At 39.5% G+C, this 16,352-nt stretch overlaps 1 protein-coding gene across 1 annotated transcript; it reads left to right on the top strand.

The window, feature by feature from the left end:
* Positions 1–6,899: 6,899 nt before the first annotated feature.
* Positions 6,900–11,980, top strand: s1pr1 (sphingosine-1-phosphate receptor 1). The gene is made up of 2 exons (XM_044362652.1): positions 6,900–6,991; positions 7,922–11,980. The coding sequence occupies exon 2, from the start codon at positions 8,025–8,027 to the stop codon at positions 9,159–9,161; it is 1,137 nt and encodes a 378-aa protein (XP_044218587.1). The 5' UTR covers positions 6,900–6,991; positions 7,922–8,024; the 3' UTR covers positions 9,162–11,980.
* The last annotated feature ends 4,372 nt before the right edge of the window (positions 11,981–16,352 follow it).

Raw genomic sequence — 16,352 nt, 5'->3', positions numbered from 1 at the left:
CATATATAACAGCATGATAATATAAAACACATCTAGTACAACCAGCACTTACAGTGACTGAACTCTGGTCTGTTAGTGTCCAGTTGAAGGTTTTGTTTCTAGTTTCTAGTCGGGGTTTAAATCTGCAGCTTTATAACTAAAACCTGCTCAGTGTTAATGAACCGGTCCCTGATTATCTGGAGGTTCTAGTGGGTTCATAAGGTTTAATAAATCCTCTTTAGCTTTTTGATTATGACGGATTTATAGACTTTATTTACTTTATTTCATTTACTTATTTTATTGTATTCTTACTGTAAAATTTTATTGTATCTCATATTTTATCATTTTTAATATTATTTTTTATTTTCCCTCATCGATTTTATTTGTGTTTGTTTCATCTATTTAATCTAGTTTTTATTTCACTCCATTTTATTATTTTTAAATCTGTTTTATTTTATTGCATTTTTATCATTTTTTTTTCTTGTGTGCATTAGTTTCAAATTGTTCTGCTGTTTACATTTGTTTTGTATTATTATTGGCTTGTCAGTCATCTGTGAAGCACTTTGATTTGCACTAACCTGTATGAAAGGTGATATAAATAAAGATTGATTGATTGATTGAAAGGCAAAGACCACGACCAGGACGAGGACTGAGAGCGAGACATGGTTTGACTCGTTCTTCAGCATCTCTGCTGTGATTATAAATAAAGTTTAGAGGAGTTAGAGTCTCTGTGTGTTTGTGGGTCTGTAGGTGACTCGTTCTTCAGTGTTTCTAATGTGATTATAAATAAAGTTTAGAGGAGTTAGTGTTTCTCTGCTGCTCAGTTCCTCTGTTTCCCTCCAGCCGTCGTCATGGTGACGCTCAGCTATGCAGAGTCTGAATACGGTCGGCAGCTCCGAGGAAAGACTCCTTTGTTACCCACGACCCCCATCACCTCCTCCTCCCCTCCTCCTCCCCTCCTCCCTGTTTCTCTTCATCTCAGCTCCATTTTCAGACTCTGAGCAGCAAACAGGAAACCAACCGTGGACAGGTCACATGTCCGACACCCAGTAAGATTTCATTTCAAGTCCACCATGGTTCCAGTTTAATTCTTATATATTCCCAGTATAATACTGTATATTTGTCAGTATATTGCCAGAATAATATTGGGACCAAACTGGAATCTTACTGGAAATATATTGGTAATGAATTGGTATAATAAATCAGGAACACAGGAGATGAAACGGAAATATATTGGATCCATACTGGGAATATATTGGAAACATACTAACCACCAATATACTTTCCAATATGTTGCAAGTTAATATATATATTGGTACATTGGTAAAACTATATTGTCAGTTAGCATTTTCTCAAAATATTTCCATTATATCTCCACTGTTCCAACTAATATAATTCCAGTGTATTCCCAGTATGGTCCCAGTATTCCACATATATACCACATATATATTTCCAGTTTGTAATTCCCAATATATTGGCTGTATATCTCCTGTTTATTCAAAGTATTCCCAATATCTATAATTGTGAGATTCCACTCAAATTACTACTTGTTATTTGTTATTACTAATTGACAATATACTTAGTATGTTCCCAGTATACTCCCAGTTTGGTCCCATTATGGTCCCAATAGTTTACCAATACATTACAGTACTGTGGTGTATATATGATATGTCCCAGTTTAATATTAGGAATATACTAAGTGGCAACATATATATAATTATAAGATTCCACTTAAATTCCACTATAATGCCAGTATAATTCCAGCATATTCCAGCATGGTTCCAATAGGTTTCTAGTGGTATATAATTGACAATATATTAAGTATACTTCCTGTATATTCCCAATTTGGTCCCAGTATGGTCCCAGTATCCCCCCTCACATGTTGCCAGTTCATATATTCTCAGTATATTGACAGTAAATACCTTGTATATCCGCAGTATCCCCAGTATATTACCAATATATTTGCAGTAAAATTCCAATGTGATCAACCCAGTATCCACTATAGCATGTTCCAGTATCATTCCAGCATGTTCCCAGTACAGCTCCAATATATTCTGAAATATATTCAGACTACAGAAACTGGAAATATATGGGAGGTAATGGGAATATATTGGGCTCGTATTGGGGATATATTAGAATTATACTGACACCATAGTGGAATCATTCTGTAAGTATAGTGGCATGTATTGGGAACACTGGGAATATACAGGAGACATACAGGAAATATATTAACTGGCAACATATTTCAACATATTGATAGTTAATATATTCCCAATGGGAACCATTTTGTGGCCATACTGGGAAAATACTGAGAAAATAGTAACTATGTTTTCAAATATATATTGTATATTTTGTAAATATGTATATAGCTAGTTAGTAATTTCTCAGTATATTTACATAATATCCATACATATCCTGTAAAATTCCACTATGGTGCCGATATAATTCCAGTATGTTCCCAGAATATTTCCAGTATGTTCCCATTATGTCTTCCAGGTGTCAGAGATCACCTCGACCCTGCTGTTGCCGTGGAAACAGATTGCAGTAAACCAAGTGTTCCAGGACAACCAGTTGACCTGAGGTCTGAAACAATGGACAGGAAGTGAGGTCGCCACACAGACATCCAGAGAGCTGCTCCGTAAAGCACCTCTGTGAGTTCTCACTGTGTTCTGTTAATAAACATGAAACATCGTCGCTCCACAGAGGTGTGAAGTTCTTATGATGTCATCAGTGTCCTGTTGTTATGTAACAGCTGCTGGCTGTGAAACACTTCCTGTCTGGAGGCATCAACGCACACAGACTTTCAGTTTTCTGGAAGTTTCACTTTTCAGGACTTGCTGATGTCCACAAGAACCTGCTGATGTCCACAAGAACCCGCTGGCATCCACAGAACCCGCTGATGTACAAAGAACCCGCTGACGTCCACAAAAACCCACTGACATCCACAAGAACCCGCTGACGTCCACAAGAACCCACTAACGTCCAAAAGAACCCGCTGATATCCACGAGAACCCGCTGACGTAGACAAGAACCCGCTGACATCCACGAGAACCCACTGACGTACACAGAACCCGCTGACGTCCACAAGAACCCGCTGACGTAGACAAGAACCCGCTGATATCCACGAGAACCCGCTGACGTAGACAAGAACCCGCTGACGTCCACGAGAACCCACTGACGTACACAGAACCCGCTGACGTCCACAAGAACCCGCTGACGTAGACAAGAACCCGCTGACATCCACAAAAACCAGCTGTATGACTCACAGCTGTCTGAACCTGAAAAGACCTTAAAATCAGCTCTTTTACACTTTGGTAAATTTTCCTGTTTACCTGCTGAGTTATGTTTCATCCAGCAGTTGAAGAAGTACTCAGATCCTTTAGTGCAGTAAAAGTACCAATACAGCCATGTAAAAATACTCCATTACAAGTAAAAGTCCTGCATGAAAAATCCTACTGCAGTAAAAGTACATAAGTATTATGAGCTTGATGTAGTTAAAGTATTGCAGTAAAAGTACATAAGTATTATGAGCTTGATGTAGTTAAAGTATTGCAGTAAAAGTACATAAGTATTATGAGCTTGATGTAGTTAAAGTATTGCAGTAAAAGTACATAAGTATTATGAGCTTGATGTAGTTAAAGTATTGCAGTAAAAGTACATAAGTATTATGAGCTTGATGTAGTTAAAGTATTGCAGTAAAAGTAGTGGTTTGGTCCCTCTGACTGATATATTATTATATATGACATCATTAGATTATTAATAGTGAAGGACCTTCATACTGCGTGTCATGGACTTGGAAACCCATCTGATGATGATCACTCAGAGCGTCACAAAACTCATTAAAAAATATAGAAAATGTAGCCTGATGTAAAGAAACAAAAAAACTTGGTTAACATGACTTGAGTCCATTTGCACAGTTGGTGAGGAAGAAATCCTGGCCAGGATTGAAGATGGAGTCCAAAAAGGAGGAAGCTCTCGTAGCTAAAGTACTAAACTGAACTGGACTGAACTGAACTAGCTTATTAGCTGTGTTGCTGACATCTAGTTTAATTGAAGCTCCTCTGTAAAAACATGTTTACACACAGTTAGACAGGAGGACATGATGCTAGTATGACTTTTTAATAAACAATTTGATCTTATTCTCATGTTAGCAGCTGAGCTAACTGACAGTTAGTTAGCTAACTAGCTCAGAGAGCTTTTCTCTCTTCTTCAGGGCTTTTCGTTGGGTTTCCATCCAAACATAGCACACATTTTAACTGAAATTTCAATAGATTGCTAAAAGAAAATGTGAATTAATGTTTGTTTCCATCCATGACTGTTTAGTGAATATTAACGGTTGATGCTGATTCTGCTGTCGACTGCAGTAAAGCAGAAACAGAAGATGTAATGAACAGAGCGACAGTCAAGCGACACGTACTGAACGCCGCCCAGAGAAACGTCTGCCGCCATGTTTGGTCTCCCGCAGGTCGGAAGCTTCAGGGACGTTTAAGTCACATGTTTCCTGTATGACATAATTTATTCACTAAATCTGTTTTCAATTTACTTTTATCCAGACGTTGACTTTACACCTCATCCAAGCAGAAAAACTTTTTTTTTGTGATATTTCGACTTTTTTTCTAGTGTTTCCACTCATGTTTTTTTATGTGCAAATTGAAAAAGTGCATAAAAGAGGGCGATGGAAACTCACCTAATAATTCTTTACTGACTGAAACGATGAACAATCCTGAAAACTAAACGTGAGGAAACGACTCAGTACAGAGATCTGTTAGTCCAGTACAGAGACAGGGACAGAAAGCATAGCGTAGCGTAGCTTTGCACAAATACTGGAAGCAGGGGGTAACTGTTAGCCTAGCCTAGTACAAATACTGGAAGCAGGGGGTAACTGTTAGCCTAGCCTAGCACAAATACTGGAAGTGGGGGGAACTGTTAGCCTAGCTTAGCACAAAGACTGGAAGCAGGGGGTAACTGTTAGCCTAGCTTAGCACAAAGACTGGAAGTGGGGGGAACTGTTAGCCTAGCTTAGCACAAAGACTGGAAGCAGGGGGTAACTGTTAGTGTAGCTTAGCACAAAGACTGGAAGCGGGGGGAACTGTTAGCCTAGCTTAGCACAAAGACTGAAAGCAGGGGGTAACTGTTAGCCTAGCTTAGCACAAAGACTGGAAGCGGGGGGAACTGTTAGCCTAGCTTACCACAAAGACCGGAAGCAGGGGGTAACTGTTAGTGTAGCTTAGCACACAGAGTGGAAGTGGGGGGAACTGTTAGCCTAGCTTAGCACAAAGACTGGAAGCGGGGGGAACTGTTAGCCTAGCTTAGCACAAAGACTGGAAGCGGGGGTAACTGTTAGTGTAGCTTAGCACAAAGACTGGAAGCGGGGGGAACTGTTAGCCTAGCTTAGCACACAGAGTGGAAGTGGGGGGAACTGTTCTCCCCCGCAGCCCAAAAAGCATTTTCTTCATAGACACCATAATAAAAGAAAACTGCTGACAGGTCAACTATGACTCTTTCTATTGTGAATTTTTGATCCATGGAGGGTTTATATCTGTAAAACTTTCCTCGAACTAAGAAAAGCGATTTAAAAATCTGTGACATCATCACAGTTGTGACAGGCCTCTTGACTTCCTGTTTGGACTATCCTTCCCCTGCAGGAGTGAAGCAGGAAGTGCATCACTGATCATCACCTGAGCCTGCTGCTCCTCAGCAGTCGCTGGGCGTTCGTACTCAACACACTACTGATGTCACTGATTTACATACTTTATATTGTCATTGGTTAGCTTATATTTTGTTAAATAAATCTTTATTTAAAGTCATGTGTTGTCGTCTCCTCTTTGTTCTCAGCTTGAGCCGGAATGTTTAAAGTCTATTGGCTGAGCGGGAACTTGTGGGCGGGGCCAGCGGACCGCACAACGTAGAAGCTAGGAACATTTTTTGGCGAATGCTGAGCAGTTTCTACCGGACTGAACCGGCGCCATTTTCAGTATCCAGCTCTTATATTACATCCATAGGAGGGGCCCCCCCAAACTCTGACTCCTCCCCCTGCTGACATCACATATATGATGAGGTCAGAGGTCAGCGACACGGGGGGCCAGAGTCAATACGTGGGGTCAGTGTGTGTGTGTGTGTGTGTGTTGGTGGGGGGGGGGCAAACTGATATTTGTTCATTTAATTTATTGGTGTTTGTTAGAAACAGATGTTTGTTGTATCACATATGAAACTTAATGTCCAAACTTTATTTACATTTTTCCTTTTTCACATTTTATTTGTTTTACTTTTTTATTTATTTAAATTTTTCTTTTGGTGTTTTTCTTAATTTTTATGTTGAGTTTCCTTTTTTGTAAAGCTTTTTGAATTCTGAGAGTTTATTCTATATTTAAATACAACATTAATAAATCATTTTTCTTTAGATTTTTATTGTATAAATAAAAATAGAATAAAAAGTATTTTATAGTTCTGAAGACTAAACTGAGTATTTTATTGGTTCTTATAGGTTTTAATTAATTTTAAAGAAAATCAATGAATATTGTGGCAAAAATTCTAAACACAAGCTGACTGGATGCGGTCGAAAGCTCCGGGAACAGCTTAGTAAGAGGACCTTGATTAGAATATATAACACAGATAATAAAAAAAATATGTTGAAAAAATGAATTTTAGTTTATAAAACGCATAAAAATTAAAATATTAAACTCAACAGAGAGATTTCTGTTTCTGCTTCATTGAAGTTTTATCGATTTCAATAATAATCAGTTTCATTGATGATCTGATCAGTTTTCACAAAGAATAAAAAGAGCCAATAAAAAATACAGAGGAGAGCTGGAGGAGGGCAACATCTTCATCCTCATCATCCTCAGCAGCAGTGTGTGTGTGTGTGTGTGTGTGAGTGTGTGTGTGTGTGTGTGTGTGTGTGTGTGTGTGTGTGTGAGTGTGTGTGTGTGTGTGTGTGTGTGTGTGTGTGTGTGTGTCTGCTCTCTGTTCGGCTTCACTCTGCTGTCGGACTGTTTTCCTCCGGACTCTGAAGGTAAAAAACGTCTTTTTATTTTTATTTAAGCGGATTTTCTGGAGATGAGTGTTTCAGTAGAGCTTCAGTAGAGTCTCAGTAAAGTTTCTCAGGTTGAATCAGATGAAACTCGCTTCATGTTCAGTTTTATTCGCTTTGATCAGAAGCGACTCTGCGGAGAAAATGAGCCGCGTTCAGTTTGATGAAATAAATTTCAGTTTTCAGCGGAAAATAAAAAACATCAGAGTCAGAAAAACAGAAAAACAGACCAAAGTGAGCAAGTGACGTAAGAATCTATTTATCCGTTTTATTGTTGAGTTTGAGATATTAAAGAGTTAAATGATGAGAATGAATCTCTTCAATACTTTAATCAGGATTAAATGATCAAGAATCACTTAAAGGATAAAAATGACTGAATGTGAGTTTTAATGAGTAAAGACTGAAATGTCTGTAGTTTTATTAACATGTGAGTTTAATGTAAAGTGAAATATTCCAGCAGTTGTTTTAAAGTTTCTTGTTGGAAAAGTTGTTTTCAGGCTGTTTTTCTGTAACGAGCTGATTAGAAACCAGTCTGAAGGTTTTATGAATCTCTGCTTCTGATCTTCAGTCTCAGTTTTATTCACCAACAGCAGTCGGACGTCTTAAAGTGACTTTCTGAAGCTTAACAGTGAACTAAAAGGGTCAAATTCACAGATTTAAGGGACTCAGAGTCTGTAGATAGATTGTTTGTTCTGATTAGAAACCAGTTGAAAGGTTTTATTGGATCAGTGTATTAATCCTCAGCAGCACAAAGCTGCAGGAAAACATATAAAACTGCAGTAAAAGCGTCAAATTCACAGATTTACGGGACTCTGAGTTTACAGTTCAAAGTGTTTGTAGATGAAAACTTGTTTCAGATGTTTTAAAGTTGATTTAATGACGTGTGATGAAGTCTGATGCGTCTCTCTGCAGGATCATGTCCTCCAGCAGCAGGACTCTCTCTGCTCCTCTTCACACTTACTACCTGACATGAAGGACTGAGCCTGAGGACGCAGCGCCCCCTCCTGGACTCCCGATGGACGTGCAGGCCATGGCTGAGCCCACCTACTCCGACCTGATTGCCAAACATTACAACTACACCGGCAAGTTCCGCAAGACGGAGCAGGACTCCGGTCTGAAGGCCGACTCCGTGGTCTTCATCATCGTGTGCTGCTTCATCATCCTGGAGAACATCCTGGTCCTGACCACCATCTGGAGGACCAAGAAGTTCCACAAGCCCATGTACTACTTCATCGGGAACCTGGCGTTGTCCGACCTGCTGGCCGGCGTGGTCTACACCGCCAACATCCTGCTGTCGGGCGCCAACACCTACAAGCTGACGCCCACGCAGTGGTTCTTCAGGGAGGGCAGCATGTTCGTGGCGCTGGCGGCGTCCGTCTTCAGCCTGCTGGCCATCGCCATCGAGCGCCACCTCACCATGCTGAAGATGAAGCTGCACAACAACGGCAACACGTGCCGCGTGTTCCTGCTCATCAGCACGGTGTGGATGATCGCGGCGGTGCTGGGCGGCCTGCCGGTGATGGGCTGGAACTGCATCCAGAGTCTGAGCCGCTGCTCCACGGTGCTGCCGCTCTACCACAAGACCTACATCCTGTTCTGCACCACCGTGTTCAGCATCATCCTCATGGCCATCGTGGTGCTCTACGCCCGGATCTACGCTCTGGTGCGCACGCGCAGCCGCAAGCTCGTCTTCCGCAAGGTGTCCAACGGCCGCAGCAACGCCGGCGCCAACAGCAAGAGCTCGGAGAAGTCGATGGCGCTGCTGAAGACCGTCATCATCGTCCTGAGCTGCTTCATCGCCTGCTGGGCGCCGCTCTTCATCCTCCTGCTGCTGGACGCCGCCTGCGAGACGCTGAGCTGCCCGATCCTCTACAAGGCCGAGTGGTTTCTGGCGCTCGCCGTCCTCAACTCCGCCATGAACCCGCTCATCTACACGCTGACCAGCAACGAGATGCGCCGCGCGTTCCTCAAGACGCTGCTGTGCTGCACCGCCTGCATCCGACCAAACGCCAAGTTCACCGGGCCCATCATGGGGGCGGAGTTCAGCCGCAGCAAGTCTGATAACTCCTCCCACCCCAACAAAGAGGAGGCGGAGTCTTCACCGAGAGAGACGACGGCGGCGTCCTCGGGGAATATCACCTCGTCGTCCTAAAGCGGCGGCGGAGACGCGGATGTACAGAGACGTAGAGTTTGTGTTTGTACAGGAAGCAGGTGTGACATCACAAACCAGCTGATCCGGACTCTCAGCACTGACAGTGGAACTGGAACCTGCACGAGGATCAGCTGCTTCACAACTTCATCTTCATCAATTCACCTGAACTCACCTGCTAACGTGGATCACTGCGGTCCAGGTGGTCCAGGTTCATTCCGGACCGGGTCGGACCAGGAAGTCGACCCTGAGAAACACACCTGACTGGCTGTTAGTGCACGACGAAGGTTTATAGCAGCTCGGATAGTGAATCATTCATCATATGAAGGTCAATATTTCTGATAGATCTGAGCTTCATAGTTATTGATCGTCATCAGAAGCAGCAGCAGACGGTTTACTGACCCTCTAAGAACAACTAGAACCTTTAGTGCTTAAATATATAAAATATTCAGCTGTCAAATATTTAAGAAACACAAATTAATTCATGAATTCTTTCCTCCACTTCCCTTTAAAAACAAACCTCACATGTGAAACCCGACAGGTGAGTTCAGAGTTCAGGTGCTTCTCACCAACAACGGACGTGTTTCTGTTTGTTTGTTCTCTCGTAGGATCTTCACATCACGATTTAAATCACTTCTGTTCACCAACAGAAGGAGGATTTCTGTCGTTTCTCTGGTTCTCAGAGATAAAAACAGCAGAACTTCAGCTGACTGGTCACTGACGTCCTGCTGGTTTTACTGGTTTTACTGGGCTCATGATACACTAACAGTGATAAAAACATTCAAATTCAGCTTTTCTAATAGTCTAAAACTAACAGACTGGAAAAGAAAACAGATCATGTGAAGGAGTTTAGGAATATTATTAATTATAAACTGAAGTGATGGTTCTTCACTCGTCTGCAGTTTAATGAAAGTTTAGTTTAAAATTAGAGGAAAGCTTGAAAAAAAAAAAACTATTTTGTGTTTCAGATTTTTTTTTTCTGCCCAATCATCTTGTGACCCTTTAGATGAATCCAGCGACCTCTGGTGGGGTCCCAACCCTCAGGTTGGGAACCACTGAGGCTGTCTGAGGCGAAGATCAGCTGACCAACAGCAGTCCGGTCATGTGACAGACAGGTGCCTCAGTTCTAAACCTATAGCTGTGACATCACTGTATGACATCACTGTATGACATCACTGTTGGGTCAGTCCAAGGGGGCGGAGCTAGCAGAGCCAGCCAATAGCATTGAAGCATCAGTGAACATTGTAGTTGTCAGACAGCAAAAACGTAAACAGCAGTGGAAAATAAATACTGAAGTACTTTTACTCAAGTACTGGACTGAAGTACAGTTTTGAGGTACTTGTACTTTACTTGAGTATTTCCATGTGATGCTACTTTCTACTCCCACTACATTTATTTGACAGCTTTAGTTTGATAAACAGATCAATTAAACCAGCAGGTCCCAAAGTTTACAATCAGTAAGTGTGTAATCGTGTCTCCAACAGTTCACACTCAATCAAAGATTAGTGAAACGTTGTGATAAATGAGTCCAAACTTTGTTTTTTTCTTTTTCTGAAGTTCAAATAATAATAAAATGATTCATCAGTATTAATAATGTACTTTATGAAACATATTTAATGGATCAGTTACAGTTTTATCCAAAACAAGAACTTTTCTTTAATTCTTGAAGTTTAGCCGATAATACTTTATATGTACTTCTGTGTACTTTTACTGTAGTAAGGTTTTCATGCAGGACTTTTACTTGTTATGAAGTATTTTTACTTTGTGTTGTTGATACTTTTACTGCAGTAAAGTATCTGAGTACTTCTTCCATGTCTGGACATAAAGATCCTACATGAGGACACACAAGAAGTGACTGAAACACGTGTTGTTGTTGTTGTTGTTGTTGTTGTTGTTGTTGTTTGGAGAGTGAAAATGTGAAAATGTGAAAAATGCTTCATTCACTTTACTCACTTCAGTTTTCACGTCTGTCTGAACGGAAGTCAAACAGCGATAACGACGGTCGGAGAAACAGCTGAGCTTTGACTTCTCGTGTGTTTTTGTAAAAAGTTAACTGTGTAGAAACTTCCTGCTCTCCTATTGGTCAGAATGTATTTTCTACTTCCTGTCTTTGTTGTTGTTGTTGTTGTTGTTGTTGTCAGTAGTGACGTCAGTGTAGTCGTATTAATTTATATTTGAAATGAGGAAGTTTGTCAGGTTAGTTCAGTCTTTAAGTCAGAAACAATAAAAACTTCTCAGAACATCCAAACTGTTTCTGTTTCAACGTTACGGGAACATTTTACAATTTAAATGAATAAATTCAATTAAATGTTGTATCATCTCGTAATTGAGGGTTAAAGTTCATTCTTCTTACCATAAGGTCCATTTATTTGCAGTTCTGGAGCTTTTCATCATGTCACATGACCTTCATCAGCAGATGGAGTTTGGAGCTTCAACAGGAAGTCTTTAAAGTTACGACTGTGCAAACTTCATCTGCTGAGGAAGATGTTGAGATATGATCGAAAGCTCCAGAACAGCTACTAAATGGACCTCATGGTTGCTGATTGGTGAATTTTTAAGTTTCTGCTCAAAATCTCAAAGAGAAATTTATTTTTTCTGAAACATCCAAACTTCTTATTTTCATATTGAGCTTCCGTCCAGATCAGACTCTGTTACCGTGGTAACCAGCTCCTCTCAGCCTCCATCCTTTGATCAGGAGCTGATCGATTAATCCTGTTTGTTTGTTACAGTTTGTTGGTCCAGCCTGAACTCTGCCTGTCTGCACTGTTTAACTCCTGAGTGTCGGTTTGTTAGCGCTTAATAAAGACAAAAATAGAAACACGTCTGAGCGGTGAAGGTGTTGTTTTGTTTGTTTGTTGTTTGTTTGTTTTGAAGATTAACATCTTCAGTAGGAACCAACAGGTTGGAGCTGAGAGACACAGACAGAGGAGAAAAGTATTGAGAGACTTTATGCTTTAACATCTCCTGAACCGTTTGTACAGTCATTATTTATATAAAAATGTCCCAAAACAACAAATCTTCAGGTCTTTCAGTCGCCGGGTTGGTGAGTCTTTGAGCCCAGTGCAGCTGCCTGCAGGTCCAGTTTAAAAATACAACCATATGTGTACGATGTGTTTATCTTCAGTAGGAACCAATGAAGAGCTGAGACACACAGACGGAGGGGGACAGTATTGAGAGACGGACTAACACGTTGGTTTGAGTCTGCACATAAGATCTGCTGACAATAACAAAAATAATATCAGACTCCCGCCTAAACCTCATACATATTATCTACATATTATCATGTTGTGTTTTCTGTCATTTATTTCCTGTTCTGATGTTTCAGTTGTTTGTTTTTACAGCCGACGAGACGACATCATCTCCTCACGTGTCCGTAAACGTTCGTCCATTCTGTAATCTTTGTTGCTAAGGATGTTGCTAAGGTGGTTGTTAAAGATGTTGCTGAGGCTGTTGCTAAGGCTGTTGCTAAGGATGCTGCTACAGACGTTGCTAAGGTGGTTGCTAAGGTGGTTGCTAAGGTGTTTCCATATGTTGTCCAGCTCCAACATGTACGGATGGATTTGAGAAGTTGACATTTGGAGTAAAGAAGGAGAAGAAGAAGTGAAATCCTGCTACTATAGTTTGTTTACGTAGCCTCCGGAGCCGGAGGAAGCTTCCTGAAGCTGACCAATCAGAACAGAGCGGGCTCATCAGGAGGCGGGGCTTAAAGAGACAGGAGCTAAAACGGCCTGTTTCAGACAGAGGCTGAACTGAGGGGCTGCATAAAGGACCAGTAGAAGATAAATAAGGAGTTTTTATTCCAGTAGAGCCCCAGAATATAAATATAGAGGCTGGAAATGTGCAGAATATGAGTCCTATACAGTAGCAAGAATAAAGCTAATATACATAAAATGTCCCAAAAACAACAATCGCTCCGGCCGACTCAGTGACTCTTTGGTTCAGAGTGTGTTGGGTGTTTGGATGCTGCTGCTCCACGTCAGTGTTCTGTTGTGTTGAGTGTTACGAGAAAGGTGCTTAGAATTAAATGTATTATTATTGTTGTTGTTGTTGTTGTTGTTGTTATTATTATGATTGTCAGAGCTGGGACTCAGCTTGCGTCTTTATCTCGGAGTGTCAGTAATGAGATTCGTGGATCCGCCCAGCTGCTGACCTTCGACCTCTGAGAGGAGGGGGGCGGGGCCACGTGAGCCTACAGGGACTCATAAATACAGACTCTTCTGATTGGAAGTTCAGTTCAAGGTCAGCTGATGACCTCAGTGACCTCAGCGGGAGGCGTCCTCCATGTTGTCACGCCGACCATGAACCACGACGTCCACCAGAGTAAATATAAATATAAATAAACTGTGATAAACATGTCAACAACTGAAAAATACATTTTGTTTACATTCACACAAACAAACAATGTTTCAATCCAAAGAAAAATATATTTTAGAGTAAATCCTAAAAACATTTAGTTTTAAGATTAAAAATAAATGAAAAAAATAAAATTGGAGGAAGTACACAAGGAGAAGAGGAAGAGGAGAAGAAGAGAAGAAGAGCAGAAGAGGAGGATACGAAGAGGAGGATGAGAAGAAGAGAAGAAGAAGAAGAAGAGGAAGAGGAGAAGCTTGTCTTCAGTGAATGCTGAGTGTGTGCTGCCCCCCTGTGGTCACATCAAGACATTAAAACACTGATTCTGATACAGAAGAGGAGGAGAGGAAGAAGAGGAGGAGAAGAAGAGGAGGAGAAGGAGAAGAGGAGGAGAAGAAGAAGAGGAGGAGAAGAGCTGCATCCGTCGTCCCCGACAATCAACAACAAACAAACAACAAACAAACAACAAACAATACACAGAACACACCATACAAAATATAAATTTATAAAGATTTATATTTTTTGATTTATAGTTTATTATTGTTGTTTTTTATTGTTTTTATGATTTTCTATAGAAGTTCTAATGACTGAATATATTAATTAATTATTAATTATTAATGTGAAACTTTAACTAAACCTTAAACTTTACTGATCTGATCATGTTTTATAATAATCAGATCGATCAGTTTACTGGTTATTAGATCAGTTTTACTGAGAAACACTGAATGTAAACAGACTTCAGTTCCCAGCATGCTTTGCTGCACTCAGGTGTGAAATCCGGCAGATTCTGACATTAAAACTCTTCAGTCTGAATGATGAAGATGAAACAGTGTTTGTGTTTAAAGTTTCAAACATTAAACATAAAGTGAAAGTTTATTAAACAAATAAAGTTTTTTATTTGATCACCATCATCATCATCATCATCACCATCATCATCGTCATCATCATCGTCATCATCACCGTCATCATCACCATCATCATCATCATCATCATCATCGTCGTCGTCGTCATCATCACCATCATCATCATCATCATCGTCATCATCATCATCATCATCATCATCGTCATCATCATCATCATCATCATCATCACCATCATCATCATCATCATCATCACCATCATCATCATCATCACCATCATCATCATCATCATCATCATCACCATCATCACCATCATCATCATCATCATCATCATCATCATCATCATCACCATCATCATCATCATCGTCATCATCATCATCATCATCATCATCATCGTCATCATCATCATCATCATCATCATCACCATCATCATCATCATCATCATCACCATCATCATCATCATCACCATCATCATCATCATCATCATCATCACCATCATCACCATCATCATCATCATCATCATCATCATCATCACCATCATCATCATCATCATCACCATCATCATCATCATCACCATCATCATCATCATCATCATCGTCATCGTCATCGTCATCATCATCATCATCATCATCATCACCATCATCATCATCATCATCATCATCATCACCATCATCATCATCATCACCATCATCATCATCATCATCATCATCATCATCATCATCGTCATCATCATCATCGTCGTCATCATCATCATCATCATCATCATCACCATCATCATCATCATCATCATCATCATCATCATCACCATCATCATCATCATCACCATCATCATCATCATCATCATCATCATCGTCATCATCATCGTCATCATTCATCATCATCATCATCATCACCATCATCATCATCATCATCATCATCATCATCATCATCATCATCATCATTCATCATCATCATCATCATCGTCATCATCATCGTCATCATCATCGTCATCACCATCATCATCATCATCATCATCATCATCATCATTCATCATCATCATCATCATCGTCATCATTCATCATTCATCATCATTCATCACCATCATCATCATCATCATCACCATCATCATCATCATCGTCTTCTTTCTTCACTTTGTTCTTCATTAATATTCAGTTTTAACTACTTTATGCTTTATGATCATTTTTCTGTTCAGACAATAAAATAAAACTAAATCTCACATCAGAAATATTTCCTCCTCTAACGTCTCAATAATCGACTTTATTGATCCCTGAACTGTTTAAACGCTGCATTCATGTCTTTATATGTCGTTAACTTTTATCATCTGTATTGTTTTATATAAAGTCAACAGCTGATTCTGCTCTAATAAAGTATTTAATGTATGAAATATATTTAATATATTTAATATATTTTATATATTTTATATATTTCATATATTTGAATCTTCAGTGTTTTATGACAGAAGTTTAGAAACAAAAGATTTTAAGAGATTTTTGTTTTTATTGAAACACTCGTTAATAATTAATGTATTTATCAAATATTTCACACTAATGTGTTAATTAATTAATGAAATAAAAGCTTCTTGAGTTTGAGCTGTTGTTGGATATTTTGAGGGATTCTTGTTTCTTGATGCTTCAACTTTGTTCTTTGTGTTGAATTGTTTTAAACTGTTGCCATGGTAACCGACAATAAAGATAAACTTTCTCTTGTTGTTTTTCCTGCATTTCAATAAATATCTGAGTTTAGACGTCATTTCATCAAAACTCACTTAGAATAATAATAATAATAATAATAATAATAATAATAATAATAATAATAAAAATAATAAAAAGAAACAGAATCAGATTTTAGCAGGTTTGGATTTTATTCAGTGCAGTAAAATAAAACATAAATATAATATAAATATTGTTGTGTGTTTGGTTGATTGTAATGTTATAATATATATATATATATATATATATATAAATATATATATATATATATATAT

Source organism: Thunnus albacares, chromosome 9 (assembly GCF_914725855.1).
Source record: "Thunnus albacares chromosome 9, fThuAlb1.1, whole genome shotgun sequence".
Lineage (NCBI taxonomy): Eukaryota > Metazoa > Chordata > Actinopteri > Scombriformes > Scombridae > Thunnus > Thunnus albacares.
Note: the sequence above shows the minus strand (reverse complement) of the source record. Positions and strands in the feature narration are given on the sequence as shown.